The sequence below is a fragment of the Syngnathus acus genome, chromosome 16 (assembly GCF_901709675.1).
Source record: "Syngnathus acus chromosome 16, fSynAcu1.2, whole genome shotgun sequence".
Classification (NCBI taxonomy): domain Eukaryota; kingdom Metazoa; phylum Chordata; class Actinopteri; order Syngnathiformes; family Syngnathidae; genus Syngnathus; species Syngnathus acus.
In genome coordinates, this window is record NC_051101.1 from 9,741,769 (window position 1) to 9,767,878 (window position 26,110).

The 26,110-nt window shown below is 42.9% G+C and overlaps 2 protein-coding genes and 1 long non-coding RNA gene across 6 annotated transcripts in view; 1 reads left to right on the forward strand and 2 right to left on the reverse strand.

The window, feature by feature from the left end:
- kirrel3l (kirre like nephrin family adhesion molecule 3, like) overlaps positions 1 to 1,944 on the forward strand; it is a 40,486-nt gene extending 38,542 nt beyond the window's left edge. For all 3 annotated transcript variants that reach the window (XM_037274289.1, XM_037274290.1, XM_037274291.1), the window contains exon 15: positions 7 to 1,944. In XM_037274289.1, the coding sequence (XP_037130184.1) occupies positions 7 to 501 (495 nt within the window). In that variant the 3' untranslated portion in view covers positions 502 to 1,944. The remainder of the gene's footprint in view (positions 1 to 6) is intronic.
- A 1,663-nt stretch (positions 1,945 to 3,607) lies between these two features.
- LOC119136333 lies at positions 3,608 to 7,305 on the reverse strand. Its single transcript, XR_005100705.1, has 3 exons — positions 7,032 to 7,305; positions 5,317 to 5,469; positions 3,608 to 3,748 (listed from the first exon to the last, which is right to left on the reverse strand). It is a non-coding gene; the product is annotated as an uncharacterized LOC119136333 (long non-coding RNA).
- Positions 7,306 to 10,612: 3,307 nt separating this feature from the next.
- On the reverse strand, positions 10,613 to 26,103 carry zmp:0000001114 (suppressor of tumorigenicity 14 protein homolog). Of its 2 annotated transcripts, none has more exons than XM_037274265.1 (19): positions 25,870 to 26,103; positions 22,603 to 22,750; positions 21,959 to 22,116; positions 21,354 to 21,424; positions 20,469 to 20,641; positions 18,894 to 18,929; positions 18,142 to 18,370; positions 16,804 to 16,943; positions 16,614 to 16,717; positions 16,227 to 16,336; positions 15,882 to 16,012; positions 15,472 to 15,576; positions 14,674 to 14,781; positions 14,478 to 14,591; positions 13,946 to 14,065; positions 13,425 to 13,605; positions 12,535 to 12,803; positions 11,845 to 11,981; positions 10,613 to 11,762 (listed from the first exon to the last, which is right to left on the reverse strand). In XM_037274265.1, the coding sequence occupies exons 1-19, from the start codon at positions 25,888 to 25,890 to the stop codon at positions 11,601 to 11,603; spliced, it is 2,517 nt and encodes an 838-aa protein (XP_037130160.1). In that variant the 5' UTR covers positions 25,891 to 26,103; the 3' UTR covers positions 10,613 to 11,600. The 2 variants fall into 2 exon arrangements, with proteins under 2 accessions (XP_037130160.1, XP_037130159.1); XM_037274264.1 differs by having other exon boundaries at positions 18,142 to 18,373.
- Between the last annotated feature and the right edge of the window lie 7 nt (positions 26,104 to 26,110).

Consider the following 26,110-nt stretch of genomic DNA (forward strand, 5'->3'; position numbering starts at 1 on the left):
CTCAAGGATCCCACCAACGGCTACTACAACGTACGCGGCCACGAAGATCGGAACATTCGCGGCGGCGGTTTCTCCGAATACGTTCCCAACCCTCGGCCTGTCTACACACCGTCGCAGCTACCGTCCCCGAGCCCAATGTACGGCCAACACGGCACCCAGCCACGGGTCTACGATTTCGCCCAAAGATACGCCACCAACACGCTGACCCAGTCGACGTACGAACAACAACAGGCCGCCCAACAGCAGCCTTCTCAACCGGCCACCATTTATCCCACCGACCCAACCGTCTACAGTGGCTCCGCCTACCTGCCGGCAACCTACGGTCGCGCCTTCACCAGTTACGTCAAGCCGGCCTCTTATGAAAAAGTGGATGCGTACGACCAGTCGGACGAAGCCAGCAAGGTGTCCAGCTCGTCCCGTTTCTCTTACGCCTCGTCACAAGTGTCCTCCCAACAGTCGGACTACGGCCGACCCTCACAACGTATGCAGACGCATGTTTGATGAGACGAAAGGAATCGGAAATCAAAAGCTACGAGGAGTTAACGACGTCGTCGCCACATACCCATGTGGGAGAACTAACATGAACTTTGTCAACTTTGGACAAATATTAAGAGGGAGTCACAGCAAGCCATTGGCGGGAATGGCGGGATCATCGTCGATGCTTAACAAAGCTGAACATTTCAGCAGATTGTGATGTTCAAGTCAAATCGAAGAGCGATACCTCATCGGTTTATCTCTGCATGATTGACCCACACATGACCCAAACATGTGGAGATAGCCTGTCGGTTGACAAAAGTGGTATAGCTGCATTCAAGTTTACTTTGCGCTCAATATGAAACATCGGCGATCAACTTCTTACAGTTTTAAAACGGACATGAACAATCTAGCGTCATCTGTCTTCTGCTGTTTTTTGGTTGGCATGCCGGAGGAATACTAAGCACATTTGTGTTGATTACCAACAAGTGACTGAGCTAGCCATAGAAACAAACTAACCTGCGAATACTTTGGCCTGACCTTGGACCCCCAAGGAAACAACCGGACCAGAAAATATGAAGATGAGTTGATTTCCATAAAGAACTGGCAAGAGTATGTTTTAATAAGGAAGCAAATGAAAAGGCCATAAAAACCCAAAGATGGTGACCATTTTACAGGGTTGGGCTCCCAGTACTGCATTCCTTACCCTGGTACTGTTTTCTACAGTGTTTTGTGATTGTGGAGCAGGGGAAAGTAGGGTATTAGCAGAACAATCAAATGATCATTTGGAAGTAACATGGTGGCAATCTTTGACTTGAACTAAACTTGTCAGGTGGGAGGGGCAACATGCCGGGCAGTCGTCAAGATGGGCGGTTTACATCTTAATCAAATGGTCTCAAAATGTTTACAAGAAACAGTACTACCCTGGGAAATCTCTGTACAAATGGCCTAAGCCCATGTTTTCTCTCTGTTGCATGCAAATGGTGTGTCTAGTGAAAACCTTTAGAGTCATGTCCATTTCATGTTTGAGACGTTTGGTTCTGCATCTGGATCACTCGCATTCTACCTTGTGGATGTTTCCGTGTTTGATGCCTGCACTGCCATTTGACGGCCTGACGAGAACAAGTCAAACTTGATAGTGGAGGCAAAATCATCGCTTGTCTTTATTTTTATATTTTATATAAGCCTTAATGTACAGCGTGTAAGCTGCTCTATTGTAAAATATCTTTATATAATACGTATCTATCTTCATTCTGGTTGATTTGGAGCCACATTTATTTTATTTTTTTGCTTTACCAATCACCGAATGTTTTTTTTTTTTGCTTGTTTATTATTTTTATCTCATCTAATTGCCATTTGCTTGATCATTCTTTTAATAATGTATTAAGAATTTTATTTGCTAAATATAAGCTACCATTGCTTGTATCTTTGTACACATATTTATATTTAAATAAAACCATTTCCGATAAAGTCGGTGTTCAAGTGTGGAATTTTGAACAGCTCCACTGCGGAGCGGCGACAAGCAAAGCAACCCACGTAGCAACAATGATGAATACGTAAATTAGCAGTGCTGTCTATGTTGATTTTCCTATTCCCCCAGTGGTGTAGTGTTGGCTCGTGAGTGAACGATCAGTTCAAAAGAACGAATTTATTTCAGTGAACAAGAGTGAACGAATCACGACAGTGATGTGTTCTTTTTTCAGTTCATATGACTTCAGCCAGTAGGTGTCGGTAATGCGCATTGAAGCTGGTGCCACCTCGCCGTAGAACAAAACGAAGAAGAAAATGAATTAACTTCCCGTTCACGAACGAGTCGTGAATTGCATTTCCCGTTCACAAACTGAAGAGATAAAACTGAATAAAAACTCTTGAATCTTGAGATCTGTGAGTGAACGAGTCAGCGAGTGATTTGCACTTCCAGTTCATCACGAGAACGGATCAGTGAGGGAACGAATCCGGACTTTCCCGTTCGCGGACGAGTCAATGAGTGAAATGCCTTCTTGTGCATCAACGGATCAGTCAGTGAAGGTGTTGCGTCTCCCTCCTGGCGTGAACTATGTAAGCTAGAATGTCGATTTACGATTTGCCAAGGAAAAAAAGAACCACTCACTGAAACACCACTTCTTTTATGCACGTTTTCTCCAAGCTAACGGCTAACTTTATTGCATGAAGGGATGCGCCGTTATGCAAAAAACGGGGAGATTATGCTTCTCTTTGTAATCTTGATTTTATGAGTTAAAGATCGTGGGCGGCAGCGGAGCCCCAATTCAACCCCTTACACTGAGTGCCAAGCAGGGAAGAAATGGGTACCATTTTTATAGTCTCCGGTATGACCCGGCCGGGGTTTGAACCCACAACCTCCCAGTCTCAGGGCGGACACTCGACCACTTGGCCACTGAGCTGGTAAACACAGTTGTATAGTGGTATAACACTTATAGTAGTTTTTAAATAACGGCTGTGGCACTTTTCACTTTCAGTTCAGCTTTGGCCATGATTTTTCCCTAATGAACTGACCTGTTTTTAGGTACGCTTGAAAATGGCGGCGTACCTAAAGGTGTGTCCGTGTGACGTCACAGATCAAACAGCCAATCAGAAAGTGGGGGTGAGGGCGGGTGTGGCACTTTTCACTTTCACTTAAGCTTTGGCCATGATTTTTCCCTAATGAACTGGCCTGTTATTAGGTACACGTGAAAATGGCGGTGTACCTAATGGAGTGTCCAAGTGACGTCACAGATCAAACAGCCGGAACGACTCGCGATATGCTGACCGGGATCATATGAGGGGAGTTTTCTTCATCTTTCCTAATGTCACCAAAGACACATATATATGCATATATATATATATATATATATATATATATATATATATATATATATATCATTGACAATTATTCTCAAAGCATCCCCTGATCTTAAGCTCCCAAGAGAGCAAGGAAAAACTCAAAAAAACCCTACTAAAAGAAAGAAATAGTCGTATCATTTTATTTCATCGTATTTACATATTTATCATAAATATATTATTTATTCATATAAAGGCCGGTCCGCGAAAATATTTCTGACACGTAACCGGTCCGTGGCGCAAAAAAGGTTGGGGACCACTGATCTATTCGCTTGTGAGCTACTCCATAAAACCATATTAATTCCAAGCAATGTGCGCGAGGCTTCCATAGTGTAGTGGTTAGTGCTCTGGGCTCTCACCCCAGCGACCCGGGTTCGAATCTCAGTGTGGCCTAGATATTTTATTATAGAAAATTTGCAACACAGTTGCTCGTGTACTGCCCCATATCACCATACACCTCCCTAAAGCTTAGGGTTCGGTTTAGAGCTAGGGTTAGGTTTAGAGCTAGTGTTAGGGTTAAAGCTGGGGCTAGGGTTAGAGCTAGGGTTAGAGCTAGGGTAAGGGTTAGAGCTAGGGTTAGAGCTAGGGTTAGAGCTGGAGGTAGGGTTAGGGTTAGAGCAAGGGTTAGAGTTTAGAGCTAGAGCGAGGGTTAGGATTAGGGTTAGCGCTAGGGTTAGGGTTAGAGCGAGGGTAAGGGTTAGAGCTAGGGTTAGAGGTTAGGGTTAGAGCTAGGGTTAGGGTTAGAGCTAGGGTTAGAGCAAAGTTTAGTGTTAGGGTTAAAGCTAGGGTTAGAGCTAGGGTAAGGGTTAGAGCTAGGGTTAGGGTTAGAGCTGGAGCTAGGGTTAGAGCGAGGGTTAGAGCTAGGGTTAGGGTTAGAGCTAGGGTTAGAGCTAGGGTTAGGGTTAGAGCAAGGGTTAGACTAGGGTTAGGGTTAGAGCTAGGGTTAGGGTAAGAGCTAGGAATAGGGTTAGAGCTAGGGTTAGGGTTAGGGCTAGGGTTAGAACTAGGGTTAGAGCTGGAGCTAGGGTTAGGGTTAGAGCGAGGGTAAGGGTTAGAGCTAGGGTTAGAGGTTAGGGTTAGAGCTAGGGTTAGCGCTAGGGTTAGAGCAAGGTTTAGTGTTAGGGTTAAAGCTAGGGTTAGAGCTAGGGTAAGGGTTAGAGCTAGGGTTAGGGTTAGAGCTGGAGCTAGGGTTAGGGTTAGAGCAAGGGTTAGACTAGGGTTAGAGCTAGGGTTAGGGTAAGAGCTAGGAATAGGGTTAGGGTTAGAGCTAGGGTTAGGGTTAGGGCTAGGGTTAGAACTAGGGTTAGGGTTAGAGCTGGAGCTAGGGTTAGGGTTAGAGCGAGGGTAAGGGTTAGAGCTAGGGTTAGAGGTTAGGGTTAGAGCTAGGGTTAGGGTTAGAGCTAGGGTTAGAGCAAGGTTTAGTGTTAGGGTTAAAGCTAGGGTTAGAGCTAGGGTAAGGGTTAGAGCTAGGGTTAGGGTTAGAGCTGGAGCTAGGGTTAGAGCGAGGGTTAGAGCTAGGGTTAGGGTTAGAGCTAGGGTTAGAGCTAGGGTTAGGGTTAGGGTTAGAGCAAGGGTTAGACTGGGGTTAGGGTTAGAGCTAGGGTTAGGGTAAGAGCTAGGAATAGGGTTAGGGTTAGAGCTAGGCTTAGGGTTAGGGCTAGGGTTAGAACTAGGGTTAGGGTTAGAGCTGGAGCTAGGGTTAGGGTTAGGGTTAGAGCTAGGGTTAACCCTAACCCTAATCCTAGCTCTAACCCTAGTCTAACCCTAACCCTTGCTCTAACCCTAACCCTGCTCTAACCCTAACCCTAACCCTAACCCTAACCCTAGCTCTAGCTCTAACCCTAACCCTAACCCTAACCCTAACCCTAACCCTAGCCCTAACCCTAGCTCTAACCCTAATCCTAGCTCTAACCCTACTAACCCTAACCCTTGCTCTAACCCTAACCCTAGCTCTAACCTCTAACCCTAGGTTGGGGACCACTGATCTATTCGCTTGTGAGCTACTCCATAAAACCATATTAATTCCAAGCAATGTGCGCGAGGCTTCCATAGTGTAGTGGTTAGTGCTCTGGGCTCTCACCCCAGCGACCCGGGTTCGAATCTCAGTGTGGCCTAGATATTTTATTATAGAAAATTTGCAACACAGTTGCTCGTGTACTGCCCCATATCACCATACACCTCCCTAAAGCTTAGGGTTCGGTTTAGAGCTAGGGTTAGGTTTAGAGCTAGTGTTAGGGTTAAAGCTGGGGCTAGGGTTAGAGCTAGGGTTAGAGCTAGGGTAAGGGTTAGAGCTAGGGTTAGAGCTAGGGTTAGAGCTGGAGGTAGGGTTAGGGTTAGAGCAAGGGTTAGAGTTTAGAGCTAGAGCGAGGGTTAGGATTAGGGTTAGCGCTAGGGTTAGGGTTAGAGCGAGGGTAAGGGTTAGAGCTAGGGTTAGAGGTTAGGGTTAGAGCTAGGGTTAGGGTTAGAGCTAGGGTTAGAGCAAAGTTTAGTGTTAGGGTTAAAGCTAGGGTTAGAGCTAGGGTAAGGGTTAGAGCTAGGGTTAGGGTTAGAGCTGGAGCTAGGGTTAGAGCGAGGGTTAGAGCTAGGGTTAGGGTTAGAGCTAGGGTTAGAGCTAGGGTTAGGGTTAGAGCAAGGGTTAGACTAGGGTTAGGGTTAGAGCTAGGGTTAGGGTAAGAGCTAGGAATAGGGTTAGAGCTAGGGATAGGGTTAGGGCTAGGGTTAGAACTAGGGTTAGAGCTGGAGCTAGGGTTAGGGTTAGGGTTAGAGCGAGGGTAAGGGTTAGAGCTAGGGTTAGAGGTTAGGGTTAGAGCTAGGGTTAGGGTTAGCGCTAGGGTTAGAGCAAGGTTTAGTGTTAGGGTTAAAGCTAGGGTTAGAGCTAGGGTAAGGGTTAGAGCTAGGGTTAGGGTTAGAGCTGGAGCTAGGGTTAGGGTTAGAGCAAGGGTTAGACTAGGGTTAGAGCTAGGGTTAGGGTAAGAGCTAGGAATAGGGTTAGGGTTAGAGCTAGGGTTAGGGTTAGGGCTAGGGTTAGAACTAGGGTTAGAGCTGGAGCTAGGGTTAGAGCGAGGGTAAGGGTTAGAGCTAGGGTTAGAGGTTAGGGTTAGAGCTAGGGTTAGGGTTAGAGCTAGGGTTAGAGCAAGGTTTAGTGTTAGGGTTAAAGCTAGGGTTAGAGCTAGGGTAAGGGTTAGAGCTAGGGTTAGGGTTAGAGCTGGAGCTAGGGTTAGAGCGAGGGTTAGAGCTAGGGTTAGGGTTAGAGCTAGGGTTAGAGCTAGGGTTAGGGTTAGGGTTAGAGCAAGGGTTAGACTGGGGTTAGGGTTAGAGCTAGGGTTAGGGTAAGAGCTAGGAATAGGGTTAGGGTTAGAGCTAGGCTTAGGGTTAGGGCTAGGGTTAGAACTAGGGTTAGGGTTAGAGCTGGAGCTAGGGTTAGGGTTAGGGTTAGAGCTAGGGTTAACCCTAACCCTAATCCTAGCTCTAACCCTAGTCTAACCCTAACCCTTGCTCTAACCCTAACCCTGCTCTAACCCTAACCCTAACCCTAACCCTAACCCTAGCTCTAGCTCTAACCCTAACCCTAACCCTAACCCTAACCCTAGCCCTAACCCTAGCTCTAACCCTAATCCTAGCTCTAACCCTACTAACCCTAACCCTTGCTCTAACCCTAACCCTAGCTCTAACCTCTAACCCTAGGTTGGGGACCACTGATCTATTCGCTTGTGAGCTACTCCATAAAACCATATTAATTCCAAGCAATGTGCGCGAGGCTTCCATAGTGTAGTGGTTAGTGCTCTGGGCTCTCACCCCAGCGACCCGTGTTCGAATCTCAGTGTGGCCTAGATATTTTATTATAGAAAATTTGCAACACAGTTGCTCGTGTACTGCCCCATATCACCATACACCTCCCTAAAGCTTAGGGTTCGGTTTAGAGCTAGGGTTAGGTTTAGAGCTAGTGTTAGGGTTAAAGCTGGGGCTAGGGTTAGAGCTAGGGTTAGAGCTAGGGTAAGGGTTAGAGCTAGGGTTAGAGCTGGAGGTAGGGTTAGGGTTAGAGCAAGGGTTAGAGTTTAGAGCTAGAGCGAGGGTTAGGATTAGGGTTAGCGCTAGGGTTAGGGTTAGAGCGAGGGTAAGGGTTAGAGCTAGGGTTAGAGGTTAGGGTTAGAGCTAGGGTTAGGGTTAGAGCTAGGGTTAGAGCAAAGTTTAGTGTTAGGGTTAAAGCTAGGGTTAGAGCTAGGGTAAGGGTTAGAGCTAGGGTTAAGGTTAGAGCTGGAGCTAGGGTTAGAGCGAGGGTTAGAGCTAGGGTTAGGGTTAGAGCTAGGGTTAGAGCTAGGGTTAGGGTTAGAGCAAGGGTTAGACTAGGGTTAGGGTTAGAGCTAGGGTTAGGGTAAGAGCTAGGAATAGGGTTAGAGCTAGGGATAGGGTTAGGGCTAGGGTTAGAACTAGGGTTAGAGCTGGAGCTAGGGTTAGGGTTAGGGTTAGAGCGAGGGTAAGGGTTAGAGCTAGGGTTAGAGGTTAGGGTTAGAGCTAGGGTTAGGGTTAGCGCTAGGGTTAGAGCAAGGTTTAGTGTTAGGGTTAAAGCTAGGGTTAGAGCTAGGGTAAGGGTTAGAGCTAGGGTTAGGGTTAGAGCTGGAGCTAGGGTTAGGGTTAGAGCAAGGGTTAGACTAGGGTTAGAGCTAGGGTTAGGGTAAGAGCTAGGAATAGGGTTAGGGTTAGAGCTAGGGTTAGGGTTAGGGCTAGGGTTAGAACTAGGGTTAGGGTTAGAGCTGGAGCTAGGGTTAGAGCGAGGGTAAGGGTTAGAGCTAGGGTTAGAGGTTAGGGTTAGAGCTAGGGTTAGGGTTAGAGCTAGGGTTAGAGCAAGGTTTAGTGTTAGGGTTAAAGCTAGGGTTAGAGCTAGGGTAAGGGTTAGAGCTAGGGTTAGGGTTAGAGCTGGAGCTAGGGTTAGAGCGAGGGTTAGAGCTAGGGTTAGGGTTAGAGCTAGGGTTAGAGCTAGGGTTAGGGTTAGGGTTAGAGCAAGGGTTAGACTGGGGTTAGGGTTAGAGCTAGGGTTAGGGTAAGAGCTAGGAATAGGGTTAGGGTTAGAGCTAGGCTTAGGGTTAGGGCTAGGGTTAGAACTAGGGTTAGGGTTAGAGCTGGAGCTAGGGTTAGGGTTAGGGTTAGAGCTAGGGTTAACCCTAACCCTAATCCTAGCTCTAACCCTAGTCTAACCCTAACCCTTGCTCTAACCCTAACCCTGCTCTAACCCTAACCCTAACCCTAACCCTAACCCTAGCTCTAGCTCTAACCCTAACCCTAACCCTAACCCTAACCCTAGCCCTAACCCTAGCTCTAACCCTAATCCTAGCTCTAACCCTACTAACCCTAACCCTTGCTCTAACCCTAACCCTAGCTCTAACCTCTAACCCTAACCTCTAACCCTAGCTCTAACCCTTACCCTAGCTCTAACCCTAACCCTAGCTCTAAACCTAACCCTAGCTCTAACCCTAACCAAATTTTTGTTTTCATGCCCAAAAAAATAAAAACAAGGAATAAAACACCAGACAAGTATTAACAGGTTTTTAATGTTTATAACAGGCCAGTTCATTAGGGAAAAATCATGGCCAAAGCTTAACTGAAAGTGAAAAGTGCCACACCCGCCCTCACCCCCACCTCCTGATTGGCTGTTTGATCTGTGACGTCACTTGTACACTCCATTAGGTACACCGCCATCCTCGGCGGTCCTCGGGGCCGCGTTCCAATATGTTTTCCAAGTGACCCTCGTTAAGTGCACCTGCGTGAAAAGTTTTAGCTCCTTTTACGTTCTGCAGGAGCTAAAACTTTTCACGCAGGTGCGCTTAACGAGGCGCAAAAACGGTTGGGGACCACTGACGTCACACAGACACTACATTAGGTACACCACCATTTTCAGGTGTACCTAATAACTTTATGCATTTTCTGTACGTGTCAAGAATGTGTATTTGACTACTTGCTCTTTATTTTGGGGGACACCAACACATATTACACAACGTAAAACACATATACATATTGTCATATAAAGCAGTTAACCAAATGTCAAATTTTTGTTTTCATGCCCAAAAAAATAAAAACAAGGAATAAAACACCAGACAAGTATTAACAGGTTTTTAATGTTTATAACAGGCCAGTTCATTAGGGAAAAATCATGGCCAAAGCTTAACTGAAAGTGAAAAGTGCCACACCCGCCCTCACCCCCACTTTCTGATTGGCTGTTTGATCTGTGACGTCACACGGACACACCTTTAGGTACGCCGCCATTTTCAAGCGTACCTAAAAACAGGTCAGTTCATTAGGGAAAAATCATGGCCAAAGCTGAACTGAAAGTGAAAAGTGCCACACCCGCCCTCACCCCCACCTCCTGATTGGCTGTTTGATCTGTGACGTCACACAGACGCTACATTAGGTACACCACCATTTCCAGGTGTACCTAATAAGTTTATGCATTTTCTGTACGTGTCAAGAATGTGTATTTGACTACTTGCTCTTTATTTTGGGGGACACCAACACATATTACACAACGTAAAACACATATACATATTGTCATATAAAGCAGTTAACCAAATGTCAAATTTTTGTTTTCCTGCCCAAATAAAACCAAGGAATAAAACACCAGACAAGTATTAACAGGTTTTTAATGTTTATTAAGATAATAATAATAAAAGTAAATTTCAAACCAACAATCTAATGTGAAATTGCAGTAGATATACATACACATATTGTCATATAAAGCAGTTAACCAAATGTCAGATTTTTATGTTTTAATTGGCGAACATAAAAACAAGGAATAAAACACCAGACAAGTTTTAACATAAATGTTTATTAAAAATAATAATATTCAAAGTAAATCTCAAACCAGCAATCCAATGTGAAATTGCAGTAGATATATTGGATAACAATATTTAGGCGTATATATGCGTATATTTACGGCGAGGTGGCACCAGCTTCAATGGGCATTACCGACACCTACTGGTTGAAGTCATATTGCACATCACTACAGTGGTGCTCGGTTTTTAATGAAGACAGAAGCGGTCATACGACCCTTGCCGTACGTGTACGCTCCTCCTGGAACACGCCATGCCAGTCTCGCGGGCTAATAGGACAGAGCTGCGACAAAAGCAGGTATTATTGACAATATGAGTTTGTCTTGTCACCTGGGTTCCCCAGGTAGGCGCGCGGCCTCGCCAGAGGGACGTGAACAACATACTCATTAGCTCACTATCATGTCTCACAAGACATGTGCATTTGTTATGTACAACATGGCCCAGTCAAACGCAAATCAAAGAATGAATTCAAAGAGGAATTGGGGAACACAATCAGAATTGTTTATTGTTGAACTTGCACACAAAAAAAAGTAACACTATGCCTGTACTATCGCTGCCACATAGTGTACAAAAATATTGGTCTATAGTAAATTCTTTGAAAACCAATGTTCATTCCGGGATTGTTTATTCTCCTAAATACTTTAAAAGGTTTAAAGTTACTAATAAAACGTTACTAATACATAATATTTTCATCAAATTAAAATCATGTAGGTGGATTGTAAAATAAACTTTTTGCCAATTTCATATTAAGAAAAGATATTTGAAAACACGAGGGGGGGGGGGGGGGGGGGGGTGGGGGCTAAAGGATGAAAGCTCAGCCATAACTGTGGACCAACAAATATAGCTCACAAACTATGTAACGGATCCACAGAATTTCTAATAGGTATTTCCGAAATGGCCCTGAACATCAAGTTTGGTGATTTTCCAACGCTTGACAGATTTTACCTCTCACAGGCAAATTTTGATTATCAAGGCATGTTAATAAGGTGACAAGGTTTTCCAACTTTGGACATTGCCCTTCCACCCCCTGAAGAAAAAATCTCCAGTGACATAAAGGCTATTAAACAAGCATTACGAGTTCCTATTTGTTAGCTAAAAACAAGAAATAAAAAACAAGAGCACTTAAAAAACGTTACATTTTAGTCACTCCAATGCCCAAATATTGGCAAAATGCAGACAATACTCATGGTTCATATTTGGATTTTTATCTTTGGTGAGGAGATTTTAATCTGTAAACAATGATGTGGTTGATTACAATAGCAAATGTGGCCAATGTGTGTGTGTGTTGGCTTGGGAGGAGGGATAATACCAGAGAAAAAGTGCTTGGACTCATTGGAATGAGGATCTGAGTCCATGTATTGCCTCCTCAGTCTGTCGATGCCGCTCAAGAAAATACAGATGGGAATGCTCCATGTCTTTTAGCTCGACCTTCCAAGCTCGTCATCCCTCCCGCTCTTTGTCACATGATCAAACCCCCGTCTCCTTTTTGATCCATTTTCTCAGCTTGGTGACACGAGTGTAGACACCGGGCTTGTTGCGGCGAGCGCAGCCTTCACCCCAGCTCACTATCCCAGCCTGGAACCACTTCCCGCTCTCCTCAAAACACACGAGGGGGCCTCCGGAGTCTCCCTAGGTCGTAAAAGAAGGGTTACGAGTTTGGCGCGGAGAGCACTCACAGAAGTGTGAAGAACATCTATTAGTTTCCTCTCACCTGACATGCATCGACTCCTCCGGCTAAGAATCCACTGCAGAGCATCCGCGAGGTCACCTGGCCCTCCGTGACGACGTTGCACACCGAGTCGTTGATGATTTTCACCGACGCCTTCTGTAGAAGCTGCGTCTTTTGACCTGAGGAAAACAGGACAAAGGGGTCAGCGCTCCACAATGTTCGCCCCTCAAATCAAAGGTGTTAATGGGCTGGATTAGTGTTAGCTAATGAAGGTTTAAGAGGCTTCCCAGAGGAGCGGCGCCCGTCTTGATGTATGGATATGGGGAAAGGCTTAATGGAATAGAGCAGATTAGAAAAAGATGAGAGGCGAGAGAGGCGGGAGAGAAGCACGCCATGATGTGAGAGAGAACCAAGTAGGAAGGACATTAAAGGTAAGAAAGGGGATGGGAGAGATAAAAAGAGGACGCAGAGAGTGATGGAAGATGAAGAGCTGAGCTGAATAGCTCATTGTGAGAGCAATGGGGGAGGAGTGCAATGTCTTAACTTTGATGAGTGTTGGATATGCAAAGTGGAGAAACACACACACACACACACATGCACACAACGGAGGTGGGGGGGGGTCCACCCAAAATTGGGGAATAATAGCTGAAATGTACAGAATGGGTTTAATAATCAGCCATTTTAAAAATAGAGCAGGATTGAAGATGGAAGCAAAATGTGTGTGCTGAATACCTCCTTCTCGGCTCGCGCCCCAACCCGTGACCGAGCAGGACATGCCTGCAGGGAAGACGTGGGAGGGAGCGGGTAGGCAGATGGGTTGGATAGTATTCGTCAATTGCAGAGGCTCGCTGAGCTCCAGCAGGGCAATGTCATAGTCAAAGGTCATCTGGTTATAATCCGGGTGGCTGATGATCCTCTTCACGGAACGGCGCTGGACGTCATCTTGCCTGTACTGGTCCTGCATACCGCTGTACGTTTGCCAGTTGGCCGCAATGTGATTTCTGTTTCAGCGAGGAGGACGCAGAGGTTATGTAATTGCAAAAGAACTGTGAAAAGATTGAATACTTGGTGGAATATAGAAATTCAAGTCAGCATCATTAGTTTTTGCAAGGTGCAATTTACATTCATTGTTTAGTTGCACTGTTTACACTCCTTATGATGATGTATTGGAAAGGAAAAGTCCCATTTGTAAATACTTTGATTAAACAATGTTCCATTTGGCAAATATCAATATTTAGTGGAAATCTGCAGAAACAATCAACTTCCTCTTCAATTATGTGCCTCATGGAGGATCAGCATGGATAGTGCTCCACCTACAGGCCACTACGAGAAGTGCAGCTCTGTCCTTACCCAAAATGAGATGTAAATGTAGGCCCCCCCCCCCCAGGGGTTTTCTGAATTAACTGTATCATCAGGGGCTCTTTTTCAGACTTTGAAATTTGTATAATTTGTCCTCTGTTGTGCATAGTTCAAGTTTCTTTCCCCCAAGAAGAGTGCATAATGAGATCTGATAAAATGTCAAATACGCAATGAATAATAAAACACGATAACAGTATGCACAAGAGAGCCCCTCTGTGTTTATACATTAAGTGTATATATTGTGTCTCTCAGCTGTGACTCACGCTGGGTCGTGGGTAACAAAACAGTGGGCAGCCGAAAGGAGCCACTTTTCCGAGATGATGGAGGCCCCGCAAACGTGCCCGTTGGTCAGAAGGTGCAGGCTGACCTGCCAAGGCCATTCCCCGAGCTCGGCGTTTTGGCCTCCCACGATACGATTCAGTTTATACGGCCTGGTACCGCATTCTGATGATGAAAATGAGATAAGATAGATGCCTTAAAGCAATTCTATTAGGAACATTAATAAAAGGCAGAATGTCACATTGTGATCAAAAATGAGAAACGTACACCAACCCTACCCTGAGGCTAAATTTGAATAAATAAATGATAAGATAAAAGCTGCATTCAAAGAATTAAAAAAATAATGCAGCAAATGCCTACGGCTTTTTTTTTTTTAAACAGCGAAATGCGGAGAGCTCAACACCGCTTTTTTCATAATCTGCTTGAAATGACAACGGGGAGATTAAAGCTGCTTTCAGTTGAATACTGAACATAGCAAGGGACAATAAAAATCAAGACTACTTACTACAGCCGGCCTCGTCTGAGTGATCGCCGCAATCGTCGACGCGGTCACATTCGGCGTTGACTTTATTAACGCAGTCGCCGCTCTTGCACTTGAAGCTGAAGTCGGAGCAGATGCCCGGGGCTGCCAGGCGGTCGGGTGAGGACAAGCCAGATGAAAACACATTCAATATTCAAATCGAGCGCTAACTCGAACCAAAACAACAGCATGCAATCAGCCAGACTTCAAAGTCAGCCTTAAATGGGGGAAATGCAATGTGATTGAGCAGATATCATTGATTAGGTGTATTGATTGCTCTCCAGGTCTAATATCCTGCTTTATTCACAGAAGTGGCAAATAAGAGGAAACTCAAGAGTGGCTTTTGTGTAAAACACAAAAAGCAAGAAGTGCAGAGTGAGGAAAAATACATTCGAGGAAGACTTTACGTCTGCTGCTGGCTAAAGCCTGCATGAAGCACTTAACGGCTCGTGTAACATGCTTATAAATCACTCCGAATGCATGACCGAGCTGCGAAAGAATAAGCGGCGCCACTTACAGGTTTCACACGAGGCCTCGTCACTGCCGTCCTCGCAGTCCGTCCTGGTATCGCATACGACGTCCTGAGGCAAACACGTTCCATCCCCGCAGCGCCACTCGTTTGGCTCGCAGCCTGTATTTAAATGGCAGAAACATTACTTTGGAATAGGCAAAAGATTAAAAAAAAAAAAAAAACACAGGTTGAGTTGACTTACTGCAGCCTTCCTCGTCGCTGTTGTCCCCGCAGTCATTAACGCGATCGCAAACCCACAGTTTAGGTTTGCACAAACCGTTGAAGCAGTTAAATTGGCCCTCGCCACATTCTGAGGGAAAACAGCGTCGCGTTTGAAGCAAATGAGGAAGGAAAACAAAAGTAAACGCTTCAGGCAGAAATGACTTCAAATATACATTGACGCTTGTAACATCAACAATTAGTAGAAAGTTAGCTTCGATGCAAAACTTTATTTATAGCGTACTTTAAAGCGACTATTGCTGTGGTTTACATGGAGTAAAGTACTGGCAGACATTTGGAAAGGCGGGGGAAAAAGCTGTGAGCAAGCTTTGAGGAAAGTGTCCAAAAACAAAATGCTCTTTAAAGTCTGCTAGTATTTGTAACATCACTCTATCCTTTTTATTATCTCCTACACTGTATGGAGCAATTTATTGGGACAGGCTTCAGTTTGTACTTTTTTTAAAAGACATGTTGGACAATTTTGTGGGCCTCCTGGGATTTTGGTTTATGCTTTCCTATCCTATCATATCAGAGCTAGATGACCCCAAAAAAAATTGGAGGTTTAAATGTTCGAATACTAAAAATGCCAGAGTAAAGCTGCCTCGTTGTTTACAAAAGAAAATAATATATTTGTCAGCCATAATCAAAACAAATAAGGTAAAAATGTTACCTCGCTTCCACCCTACAGTCTTATTTAGCAAAAGTGGAGAGGATTTAATTAATTTAATTCAAACTAACTGAGAAAATTCCAGAGAAAATATGATTTGGATAAGAAACGTACGGCATTTCATCTCGTCGCTCATATCACCGCAGTCGTTCCAGCCGTCACAGTTGAGTTCTCTGGCGATGCAAATACCGGAAGCGCAGGCAAACATGTTGGGGCAAGCTGGAGCAGAAGAAATGGAAAACTGAAAAGAATACCACGATATCTTTACAATTGTCACGTTGCCATTTCTCATCCCCTTTGATCAGTGCAATTATATATCCATTTGTGAAGCCCAGGGCTTTCAGACGGAGGAGTGATCCTGAGTGACACTAGCAAAAAAAAAAAAAAAATGGCCCCAATAAACAACTGCTCTGACTATTAGTACTGCGGGAGTTTCTCTGACACAAATCACAGCTCAGTTTGACAGTTAGCCAACCACCATATAATGGAAGGATCTTCTCACTCTCAAGCCAGTTTTAACTCACGGTTTCCTGGATCGTAGGCTATGTATTCAGCGCTGAAGCCTTTGTCGGTGTACGACTCGTCCGAGTGGAACCTCACTTCTAAGGTGTTAGTATTGCTGGTTAGAGCCAACGAGGTCAGCTCGCCACAATACCTGGTGGAAGATAACTTGATGAGGACAAATTTGGATACTCAGAGGAAACGTCACAAAAGATTTCAGGATTTGCGGTGACGACATCTTGCATTTGGCAATGCCGCATTTTTTTTTTTTTTTTGGAGACAACTCGACTGCGTTATACGATTGTGCAGTGTACCTAATGTAGTGTCCGGTGAGTGATTAATCACAACCATATACAGTAAGACCTTACCTTTTGCCCATAACTTGCACATAATCTTTGTGACATGAACGAACATCCACTCCAGGCTCTTTCATTCGGAACAGGGTGAATTTCACACGCACTTTTTTCCCGGGAGCGACCTAAATCACAAAAGCGTTTGTCATTACAAGCTTATTTACTCATACAGGCATGCACGTAAGGACATGTAGCCGTAACACTTGTAAGTTGGATGCATATGAGCTGCAGAGCTCAGCTCCATCTGCAGTGGCCTGACAGATGAAGATGGAGGAGATACTGAACAGCTTGGCTGCTGTAATGCTGCCTCAGCGTTCCTCTTATGGCAGGCTGATGGAGGGGGAGGAAGGAAACGGTAGGGGGCGTATGTGTGTGGGGGGGGGGGGACTCATCGTTGCAAACCTTAATGGTCCACTTGCAATCCACAGCAGGAGGATAGAAACTCGGGTAGAGAGGGGAGGTGAAGACTCCTGAGCTTGCAGTCAGGACGCTGCCACAGGTCTTGACTGGGAACAATGCATCACACGTTTAATCTTGCATCAGCAGGGACCATAAAAGTGCTGGAGGTGGCACAATTTGTGTGCTTATTTACCTTCAGATTTAGGGATGGCTTTGTACAATGCCTTAAAGCCCGGCCGCTGGACCTCACTATCGGTTATTAGGTTGATGAGCATGATGTTACCGGATGAGACCACCTCCAGAGGGTTGGACGGGGGTCTGTGACCACATTTCCTAGGGGACGCAATAAACAATATTCTTCATAATAAATAATGTTCATAATAAATGTTTTGAATTATCTTGGTCTTTACAAAAAAAATAGCATTTAAAAGGTTGGAAGATTTTTTTTTTCCCAGCGAGATAAAAAAAAAAATCACGTCGTGTTAAGAGAAGCATTTAGCAATTTATTTTTGCACCAAACTTTCTTTACAAAGCTTTTTTTACTTTTTCTATATACGCTAAAAGGTGTGCCGGGAGAAATCGAGCGTCTTGCATTAAGCTTTGAGTCATTTCACTCTAAACATCAATGTCACAAACAAGATTGAAATGATTTAATTTGAAAATAAATCAATAAATAAGCAAGGCGAGATGGAGAAAGATAAATAAGGAGAGATGAGATTGCTTTGGAGGAGATTCAAAGTCAAACAACGGGGGGGGGGGGTCGGTGTTATCAAAACTTTTGATAGAGGTGCACGCATATGTGTGTGCGGGTGTGAAAATGAGCGCAAACGCACGCACGTACCCAAGTCAAATAATATTTTTAAAAAACCGTTACGCTACGGCGCTCATAAAACACCTTGTCACCTTGATCGCTCAATAGTATGTTACGCACCACGTTAGGTGTATTTGTTCCGCAATCTGAATTTGCACTTGACGGGCTTATACTTTTGAGAATGTAATCCTTCCCCCCCTACAGACAAAGTGCAATTACACACAACACTGTGGGTGGGATTAAGGTTGGCACCTTTCATGGATTTGAAGGTCTTTTTAGGCCAACTCAATCTCACTGAGGTCGAGAAAGTTAACCATAAATGCAGCACTAAAGGCTTCAGGGCCAAATAGAGGCTGGGTTGGTTGTACTCACAAATCCAGTGAAAGGACTGAAGTGGAACGTATTTTTCAGCCACATCAAAACAACTTTCATCCCTGTGTAACAGTGATTCCTCGTAGGGTGTCCCTTTGGGAATACTGTAGGACTACATCTCCTTGCTGTCTGATCTTCAAGGATAAATAAATTAGCCTAACATCGGTTGAGCCCTATTAAACAAATCCAGGAGAGGTTTTAAGTCCAAACGAGAATGCGATTTATGTCCGAGTGACGTCCTGATGCTGTTGGGAGAGTAAAATGAGTCTCTTTAACGTTATGCCTCCGCTGGGAGGCAGCGACGCACAGAATGACAAAACATTTCGGTTTATTTTATTTGGAACTTACTCTGTGATAGCTTGAGAATCATCAGGACTCAAGGAATCATAAATGGAGACAAAGTCATCGGAGCAGTCGTCCTCCACGTGGAAGAATGGAAAGGCCACGGAGATGACGTTGGTGGCCGAGGCTCGGATTTGCCACTGGCAGCGGGATTGCGGAGGGTAGTTGCTGGGGTACCCCGGAGAGGAAAACTCGGACGCCATTTCTTCGGCCTCCAGGCGGAAGAAACATTCTTCTGCTAGGCACACATGGATTAGTTTACATTGCTAACTTGAGCTCCGTTACAACTGAGCAATCTAAAGGGAGCCAATACAAGCAAAAATAGTATGATAAAAAAAGGATGGCGAAAAAGACTATTTAAATCTTGGCGGAGGAAACGTTCCATTTTGACAGCTACTTTAAAGATAATTTTAATGTGAGGGTAATATGTATGATCAAGCACAAGCATCATAATTAATTAATTTTATTTTTTTAAGGCAGACTGATTTTTTTCATTTATTGATTTATTTTTAAAAACAATTTGCGGCTTTCGTAGTTCAAAGCGGCTGACATGCAACTTTCTATGGAAGGAGACTGACAAAGAACTCAAAGAACGAAGATTCTCTGTATAGTTGTGTTTAAACTGAGGGAGTGAGAAATAAATTAGAAATCAAAACACGCTTCATGATAACTGAAAAAAAAAAAAATGACATGCCCAGTGTGGGTGAGATATAGAAATTACAGCCTTGAGTGACTGAAATTGGACAGATTGTACTCACGAGCTCGGGGGTTCCTGGCCATGCGGGCGTCAGTGACTAGAGGCAGACGAAAAAGGAGAGAGAGCGTTAGAACGATGAAGAAAGGTCGAAATATGTCACTGATGCTCAGAGGCAACTAGACTTTGATGTAGAGGCCTAAAATATTTAGCTTTGCACATTTTCTCTTCCATTTCCCCGCCTTTAGGGGGCCATGCTGTGTATGGCTTTTTCTCATCCATCTCACCTTGCCTTAAAGCAGCAAGCCATACATCTCTGCTTAAGGATCGACGGCAAGGACATCAAATCACACCCACAGAAATCATTTTCAAGAGAGCCAAACGTCTCAAGAGTCGCAAGGTCAGCTATTGGCTAGTGGCCAGCTTGTGGATAAATGCAATGGGGAATACCGGCAAGACAGAATGAAGAATAATGGGCCTCTCCAAACGGACCATACGAGGAACCAAAATGTATGAATGCACAATGGCTGGTGGCGTACAAGCAGCCGTCTGCGAGATGCCTTATTATCTTATCAGTAGAACTCTAAGTGAGCTCTTCTAATGTAATGCATACTGCACAGAATAGCAAAGTTGATATAAGATGACAGCAAGCTGCTGACTGTTGGGCTCAAATACGGCGGGGATGTACGCAGGCGGACGCCATTGTCAAAAAACGTCTTGTTGAACTAGTGTAAGCAGCTACACTGACCAAAGGAGCAATTTTTCATTTTTGTGTGACTGGTCTACTTTTTTGTTTCATTACACAGAACCTAAATAAATAGCGCAAGGCCAAATAAAGTCACCATGGCAAACAAGCAAGATCATTGGATAATTAGTGCCATGTTTAAACGGATGCAATGAGTATAGCTTTTTGTAAGCCAATACATAAGGCGTATTAGATGCTGGTGGAAGAAATGCTATGTGTTTGAAAAGGTTCATATTAATGTAGTAAGAAAAGCAGGGGTGGAGCTACGGGGTGACCAAGGGTGGCCATGGCCACCCCGTGACACTCTCTGGCCACACCTACCCCGAGGGGGAAATAATATCAAATTTTTTTGTCATTTTCACATGGGTGCAGTATTCTTAGGTGCAACACGGATGGGAAGTCATTGTTTATCATAACAATCATTTGAGGATTTTGAATAACATGCAGGAATTTCTTTTTTATCTGAACTATCTATAAAAATAACAATAATAATGTTTTGAGGGGTAAAAAAAAGAAACAAAATTAGTTCTTGGACTTAATGTGGTTTGCTGTTCAGCACTTGTGTGCCGTCCTTAAACATTATTTTTTTCATGCAAAAATAAACTCAAACATCACAGTATGGGATTTTTTTGACTCTTCAAAGATAATTGTGTTGAAGGGTGGATCTTTTATACATGTATTGAGCATGAAATATTAAAATGACAATTTTGTTATTCATCTGGTTAAGAAGTTCAAAAAAAGTCCTATACAGCTCCCCCGAGAAGAACTGATAAAAAATATAGTGGTGCCGTCTCATCATTTCATCTGCCCACCCATGGCGTAGCAAATCAATGCAATCAAAGTGTCTGTCAAATTTCAAAGCCACATGTCAATCAAAAAGCAAGTCATGCTTACGTGTGGCTGTGATTTCACTGATCTTGAGAGGACCAGAGCTCCTCGTGCTTTGCTGCTCCTTTATTCCCTTCTCCAAGGTCTCTGACACCAGCTCTTCAGAAATCTCTGGCACAACCTCGAGGTCCTCTTTTGGGACATCAAATTGGGACCAATAGTAAGCGATCACACCCTCACTGCAACAAGCAGAAAAAAAAATTGCCCATAGAGACAAAATTGATAAATTAAGCGGGTGTGATCTCATGCTGATACTGCCATCTAGCAGCGACTATGTACTGTGAACACTCACCAAAAAGGTTCAAGAAAAAAAAAAGAATTAAATTTACTGTTTGAGTACGAGCTGGTGTGCAGACAATACAAAGATTTTCACTTTAGTTTGTTTGTTGTTGTTTTTTTTGGTGAGGCTTCATAATCCAGTAAGGTTAACAATCAAAATCATCTTTCAAAGAAAAAAATAATAATTAACAAAGTACAATAGTATTCTAGAGGCTGTCATGAACTTGGAATGACATGAGTGGAAGCGAGGTGCACATCCAAAATATGCAACTTTGCGTGAATCATGAAATGACAAACACATGAATCACCTTTGTGATCCACCACATCTGAATAAAGCAAGCATGAAATCATCTCCTTTGCCGCCCGACTTGAGTAAATAAAAAAAAGAATAACTGTAGTTTTGGTTTGAAAAATTGCCTTTTGTGAAACTTCAAAAACATGTTATTAAATTGATTATTCTGAACCCGTCAGGCCTCCATTTTGTTTTTTTGATTCAGTTCCTGTAAGCATGATTAAAATGGGTTAAAAAAATGGCTTCAGTGTGAATTCTTGATTGCTTAACATTTACGCAATAATAACTACCATCATCATTACCCCAAACACTAAACGTACCTGAATGCCGTGACAACAGACTTTGTGTAGTATTCAGCAAGCAACGGATCCTTCTTCAGGTTTTCCTCAAGCTGTGTAGACGAAATGTACATTTTAGGAACAGATAATGTACCTTTGCTTGCTCTTCCCTAAAGACACCAATCCATTTGAATAGACAAGTATATTAAAAGGATTTTAATAAAAACACAATATTCAAATAAAGCGTCTTGTTCAGTCTCTAGGATATGAAGCGAATGTAAACACAACTGTTAGCTAAGGTAATCAAACTGAGGACGGCCAAATAATAAATAAAGTATGTATAAATAGATTTATGTGTGTTGCTTTATAGATGTGGATCAACTAGTTTACAACTAATGTACACACAGTAGAGAATAAAGTACCACATCGTTGATTTTTGGGCCTTAATTCTGCGCCTTCTCTCTCCATAAATATTTTACAGGTCAGGCATTAACAATGTTGTGAACCACTGTGCAAAACAATCTACAGTAGACATGAATATAAACCCCCAAATTATAAAATAATAATAATTTGATTATTTTGATGGACCAAATAGTATTTGCAAGGGTGATAAAAAAATATGCATGACCTTTCAGCATCAAACTCACAATTGTTTCCAGTTTGACTGCCAGTTCTTCAAATTCAGGGCTGCTGGTGTCCTCCAGCTCCTGTTTGTATTCGGCATTGGGTATCGTCATGTGGCCGCTGAACATCAGCGTCTTAGGTTTTAGCTGCCGACTGATGGTGGCTTCTTCAGCATCCTTAACTGAGAAGGCGAAATAGAGTTTTTCAACTGCACATCATATTTTTTTTTTCCTCAGATGAAACTGAAACGCTATTTTCAAAGACGTGCAGTCGGAGTTGAGAGGACAGATAAACTGCCTGCTATGTCAAGGGGCCGCTAATCAAAACTTCACAGAGCTTTTTGTCAGGACCCAGCATGTGGAAATGACAGGCAAACTTTTTTTTTTTTTGCCTCACATTATTTAAAAGGAGAAAGTCAGCGCTGTCACATGAGCTAAAGGGAAATCAAAAACATCCAAACAAGCCATTGTAGCAATCTCCTGTCAAGGAGCTTTCACGATAAGTATAAACACTGATTTTGAGCTGACATCGGCCGGGGGTAAACACTTCAAAACATCTTATCAAATCTTACAAAAAATAACATAAAAGTATCATCCTCAACATAAAAGCATACTTCAAGTCTTTATAAAATGGAAGATAATGACGGAAGCTTTCAAACATCACTCACAGACAAAAAACCAAATTAGGAAAGCAGCCACAGCAGCAAGGACGAGGACTGCCACCAGAATCCCGATCACAGCGCCGAGCTTCCGCTTGGATGAGGTTTTCTCTTTGCTGGTTAAGAAGTCGATCCGCTCGTTGCGGTCACTATGGCCCTGAAGGAAGGAAATCATAGATGAGCATAAAACAAATTGGACTTTATTTGAACTGTTGAAAATAAGTTCCTGCAGGTAAGTTGTTTGTCTAGAGTTTGGTTGCCACAGGGAAAAGAATAATCATTTTTAGTTTTTACTAATCACACTCATTTTTTATTGGAACAATTTTCCCATGCAAAGAAATATTAGAAAGAGTTTAGTGGTTTGAGTGTAGACATTGAGCGAAGCATATATGAAGGATTCGTGCTCAACAGAATGTTCTCCCGAAAAAAACAATCTCTTGCAAGCTTGAAGAAGAAACTAAGTGGTAGAAAATTGATGCATGTATGGAAATTAGCCGACTTTATTGTGCAACGAGTCCGGCATTTCCCATTTACATTTGTTATTAAAGTTAAGATAGATTGTTTCATTATTTGTATGTTTTATGATCAGCTGTGCTTACTTTTTATGCGCCGCAATAAAAAGGTTTTAAAATCTAAAATGTGTTAACTTGTGCCTATTTCATTCAGTTTTTTATTTTATTTTATCGTTGACAAAACTTGTATGCCTGTCAAGACAGTTAAAATGTTATTAAAGAATGGCTGCACAGTTAAAGATTTTATGATAGTGACAATTTGACCAGAGAACAAAATTCCAATTACCGGGTATATCCATTATTTCCTATGGGGAAAATAGCAATCAATCAGCGGCTCAGCCACTGGACTGTGTTCAAGTTGTACTTTGTAAAGCGTTTTTTTTTTCTTTTTTTAGAACCATCTGCCTTAACTACTGGCTACTGCTCTTGAAAACAGTCTGTGTGAAATCATTTATAAAAGAGGATTAATCTCAGACAGTTTAGTGCAGAGCAACGCTGTGTGGTTAAAAAAAAAAAAAGCTTAAGTGCGTAAGGTTGTAAGAGGTTGTAAGAACAGCAAGCAGTAACGTAAGTAAATTTGCAAGACTGGTCAAACCTGTTTGGGGTTGTGGCAAAAAAAAAAAAAAATCCCACATTCTTATCAGAGCCTGAAGGAGATGAGCGAAGAAGCCCGAGTGCCATTAGGGATGGAAAACCGCATCGGTATTAAATCAATTTGTCAGGCGGGCCGGCCCTTACGATGGGGGCTCAATTACATGAGTCGCGATGATAACTCACTGCAATTAAGGCCTATTCTTACTCAGCGCTGGTTTCCACACACGCCGGCTAAGTGGAATCTCAAACGGCAATCATGGGCCGGAATGAGAGAAATCTTTAGCGATGAGGTCAGCGAGTGCTCTGGGGGCCTCCCGCCTATCAGTTCTCTCCTCCATCAATTAATCACGTCTTAATAAAACCATTAAGCAATCTCTATCATGGTCCATTCTTCACTCTGGGAATGAGATATTATCCCCTTTTTTAATGATGTGAAGCGTTCTTCTTTTGCTGAACCCTGCAAATAAGGCCGAATCCATCCCTTTTCTTGACAGAGTAAGCCAAATGTCCCACAGCAACACTCTAGTCGAGTGTTCCATCCATCCATCCATTCATTCATCCACCCACTCATCCATTCATCCACCCACCCATCCATCCACCTATGAATTTTCTGTACTGCTTACTGCATCCTCATTAGCGTAGAGCTGGATTTTATGACTTGAGGTATTTTATTTATTTATTTATTTTTTCTATTTTCAGAGTACAAAAGCAAGTAGGAATAGTTACAGTAGGTTAATATTTGAGAAGGCCTATAATGATAAAAATTTAAAAATGATAATGATGATAATTGATATATGAAATGCTTCACTGCAAAGGATCAGCCACAGAGCAATTTGCGCTGAAGATGATGGTGGTACATAGGAAAGTTCTGGTATACACATGTCTGCAAATGAATGTCGGCTTGGAATCAAGTAAAAGATTAGTATCACTCGAACATTAACATTTGAAAGTGAGCATTATTGTCTCTTGCAATGGTAACACTGATTAAGCTGCTGTTTTGGATCTCATTAGGTGAGCCTGATGAGGCGGCCTGCAAGCACATTAGTAAACAGCTCAATATTTTACTTGGTAACTCTCCTACTTGTGTTTTCTACTTTATTATGTTCTTGGTTCACAACAGAAGACATGAGTGAGGTCAAGTGAGAACACGCCTGGTGGTCTACTTATGTCATATACTCTATCTCAAAAGCTGGTTGTGTTACTAGAGAGAGATTTCCAGGTAACAACAGAGACTAAAAGAATACATTTAAAAACATGCTAAAATGTGTATGTTTGGAAAGCAGTTATGCAAAACTATGTCTATTTCCCTGAAGAGGTGGTGAATGTGAGCAGCACTATGTAACCATTAATGAACGTTTGGAGGGAAAGCTTCACCTTTGTCCAGCTGTCATTTCTGCTGGTTAAGAGTGATGTCATACTCTGCTGGCCGTACTAAACAAAAGCAAACAGTAATCCGAGCATGTCTTGGTTGAGTGCAGATTTCTTGTGTAGTGGACTGGTGAATCATTAAGATGTCCTCAAATTTGCGACATAGGGTAAAAACAAATGAATTTGGATGAAATGTGCATTTAAATTAACGACGATGATCCTGAGAAATATTGTTATAAAAAGGTCAAATCGTCGACCTACAATAGAATAATAATCTGGGGGCCATATATGGTGCCTTTGCAATGGTGTCCAAATGCCGGTGTTTAGAGCAATAATAAATATAAGCTGGCTAAGTTGATGAACAGTGTCAAATAATAATCATCATTTAAAAAAAAAATTTTTTTTAAAGTGGAGAGTTTCGGGATGACAAGTGCGGCTCATTGGGAAACACTGAACGTCCAAGTCAAGTCAAGTCAAATTTTACTGATAATATATTAACCAGATTTAAATCTGTATTCATTAATTTAGGCAATTGTTATCCAATAATCATTACCGTTTGAGTTACACCACTCCTTGACCAAGCTTACATGAGAAGTAGGCTACAACACAACAGTCATATTAACAATAACTCGAGTTGCAGCCTATACCTGTTGGCATTTCCATTTTTGGGTGGGAGACTGGATTAATTTTGTAATATTGCGCGCACATAAATTACTTCAAAAACGTAAGTACAAAGTAAACAAGTAAGTAAGAAAATAAGTAAATAAATAAATAAATAATCAGTTTCGGTGCGTTCACTCACGTCGTATCTCGCAGCATACATCCTCAACGACGCTCCAAACCAACAAGATACGAACCCCCGAGATCCTCTGCAACCCCCTTTGGTTTATAAGTAAAAGATCAACGTTTGTGCTGTTAAAAAGCAAAAAAGCGGTGAACGAATTAAGTTTTGTCCCAGTTAAATGAAATCGGACAACAACTTCCTGTGTCGACAGGTTGGAAACGCTTAAAAAAAACTCTTCCCTCCACACCTATTTCACACG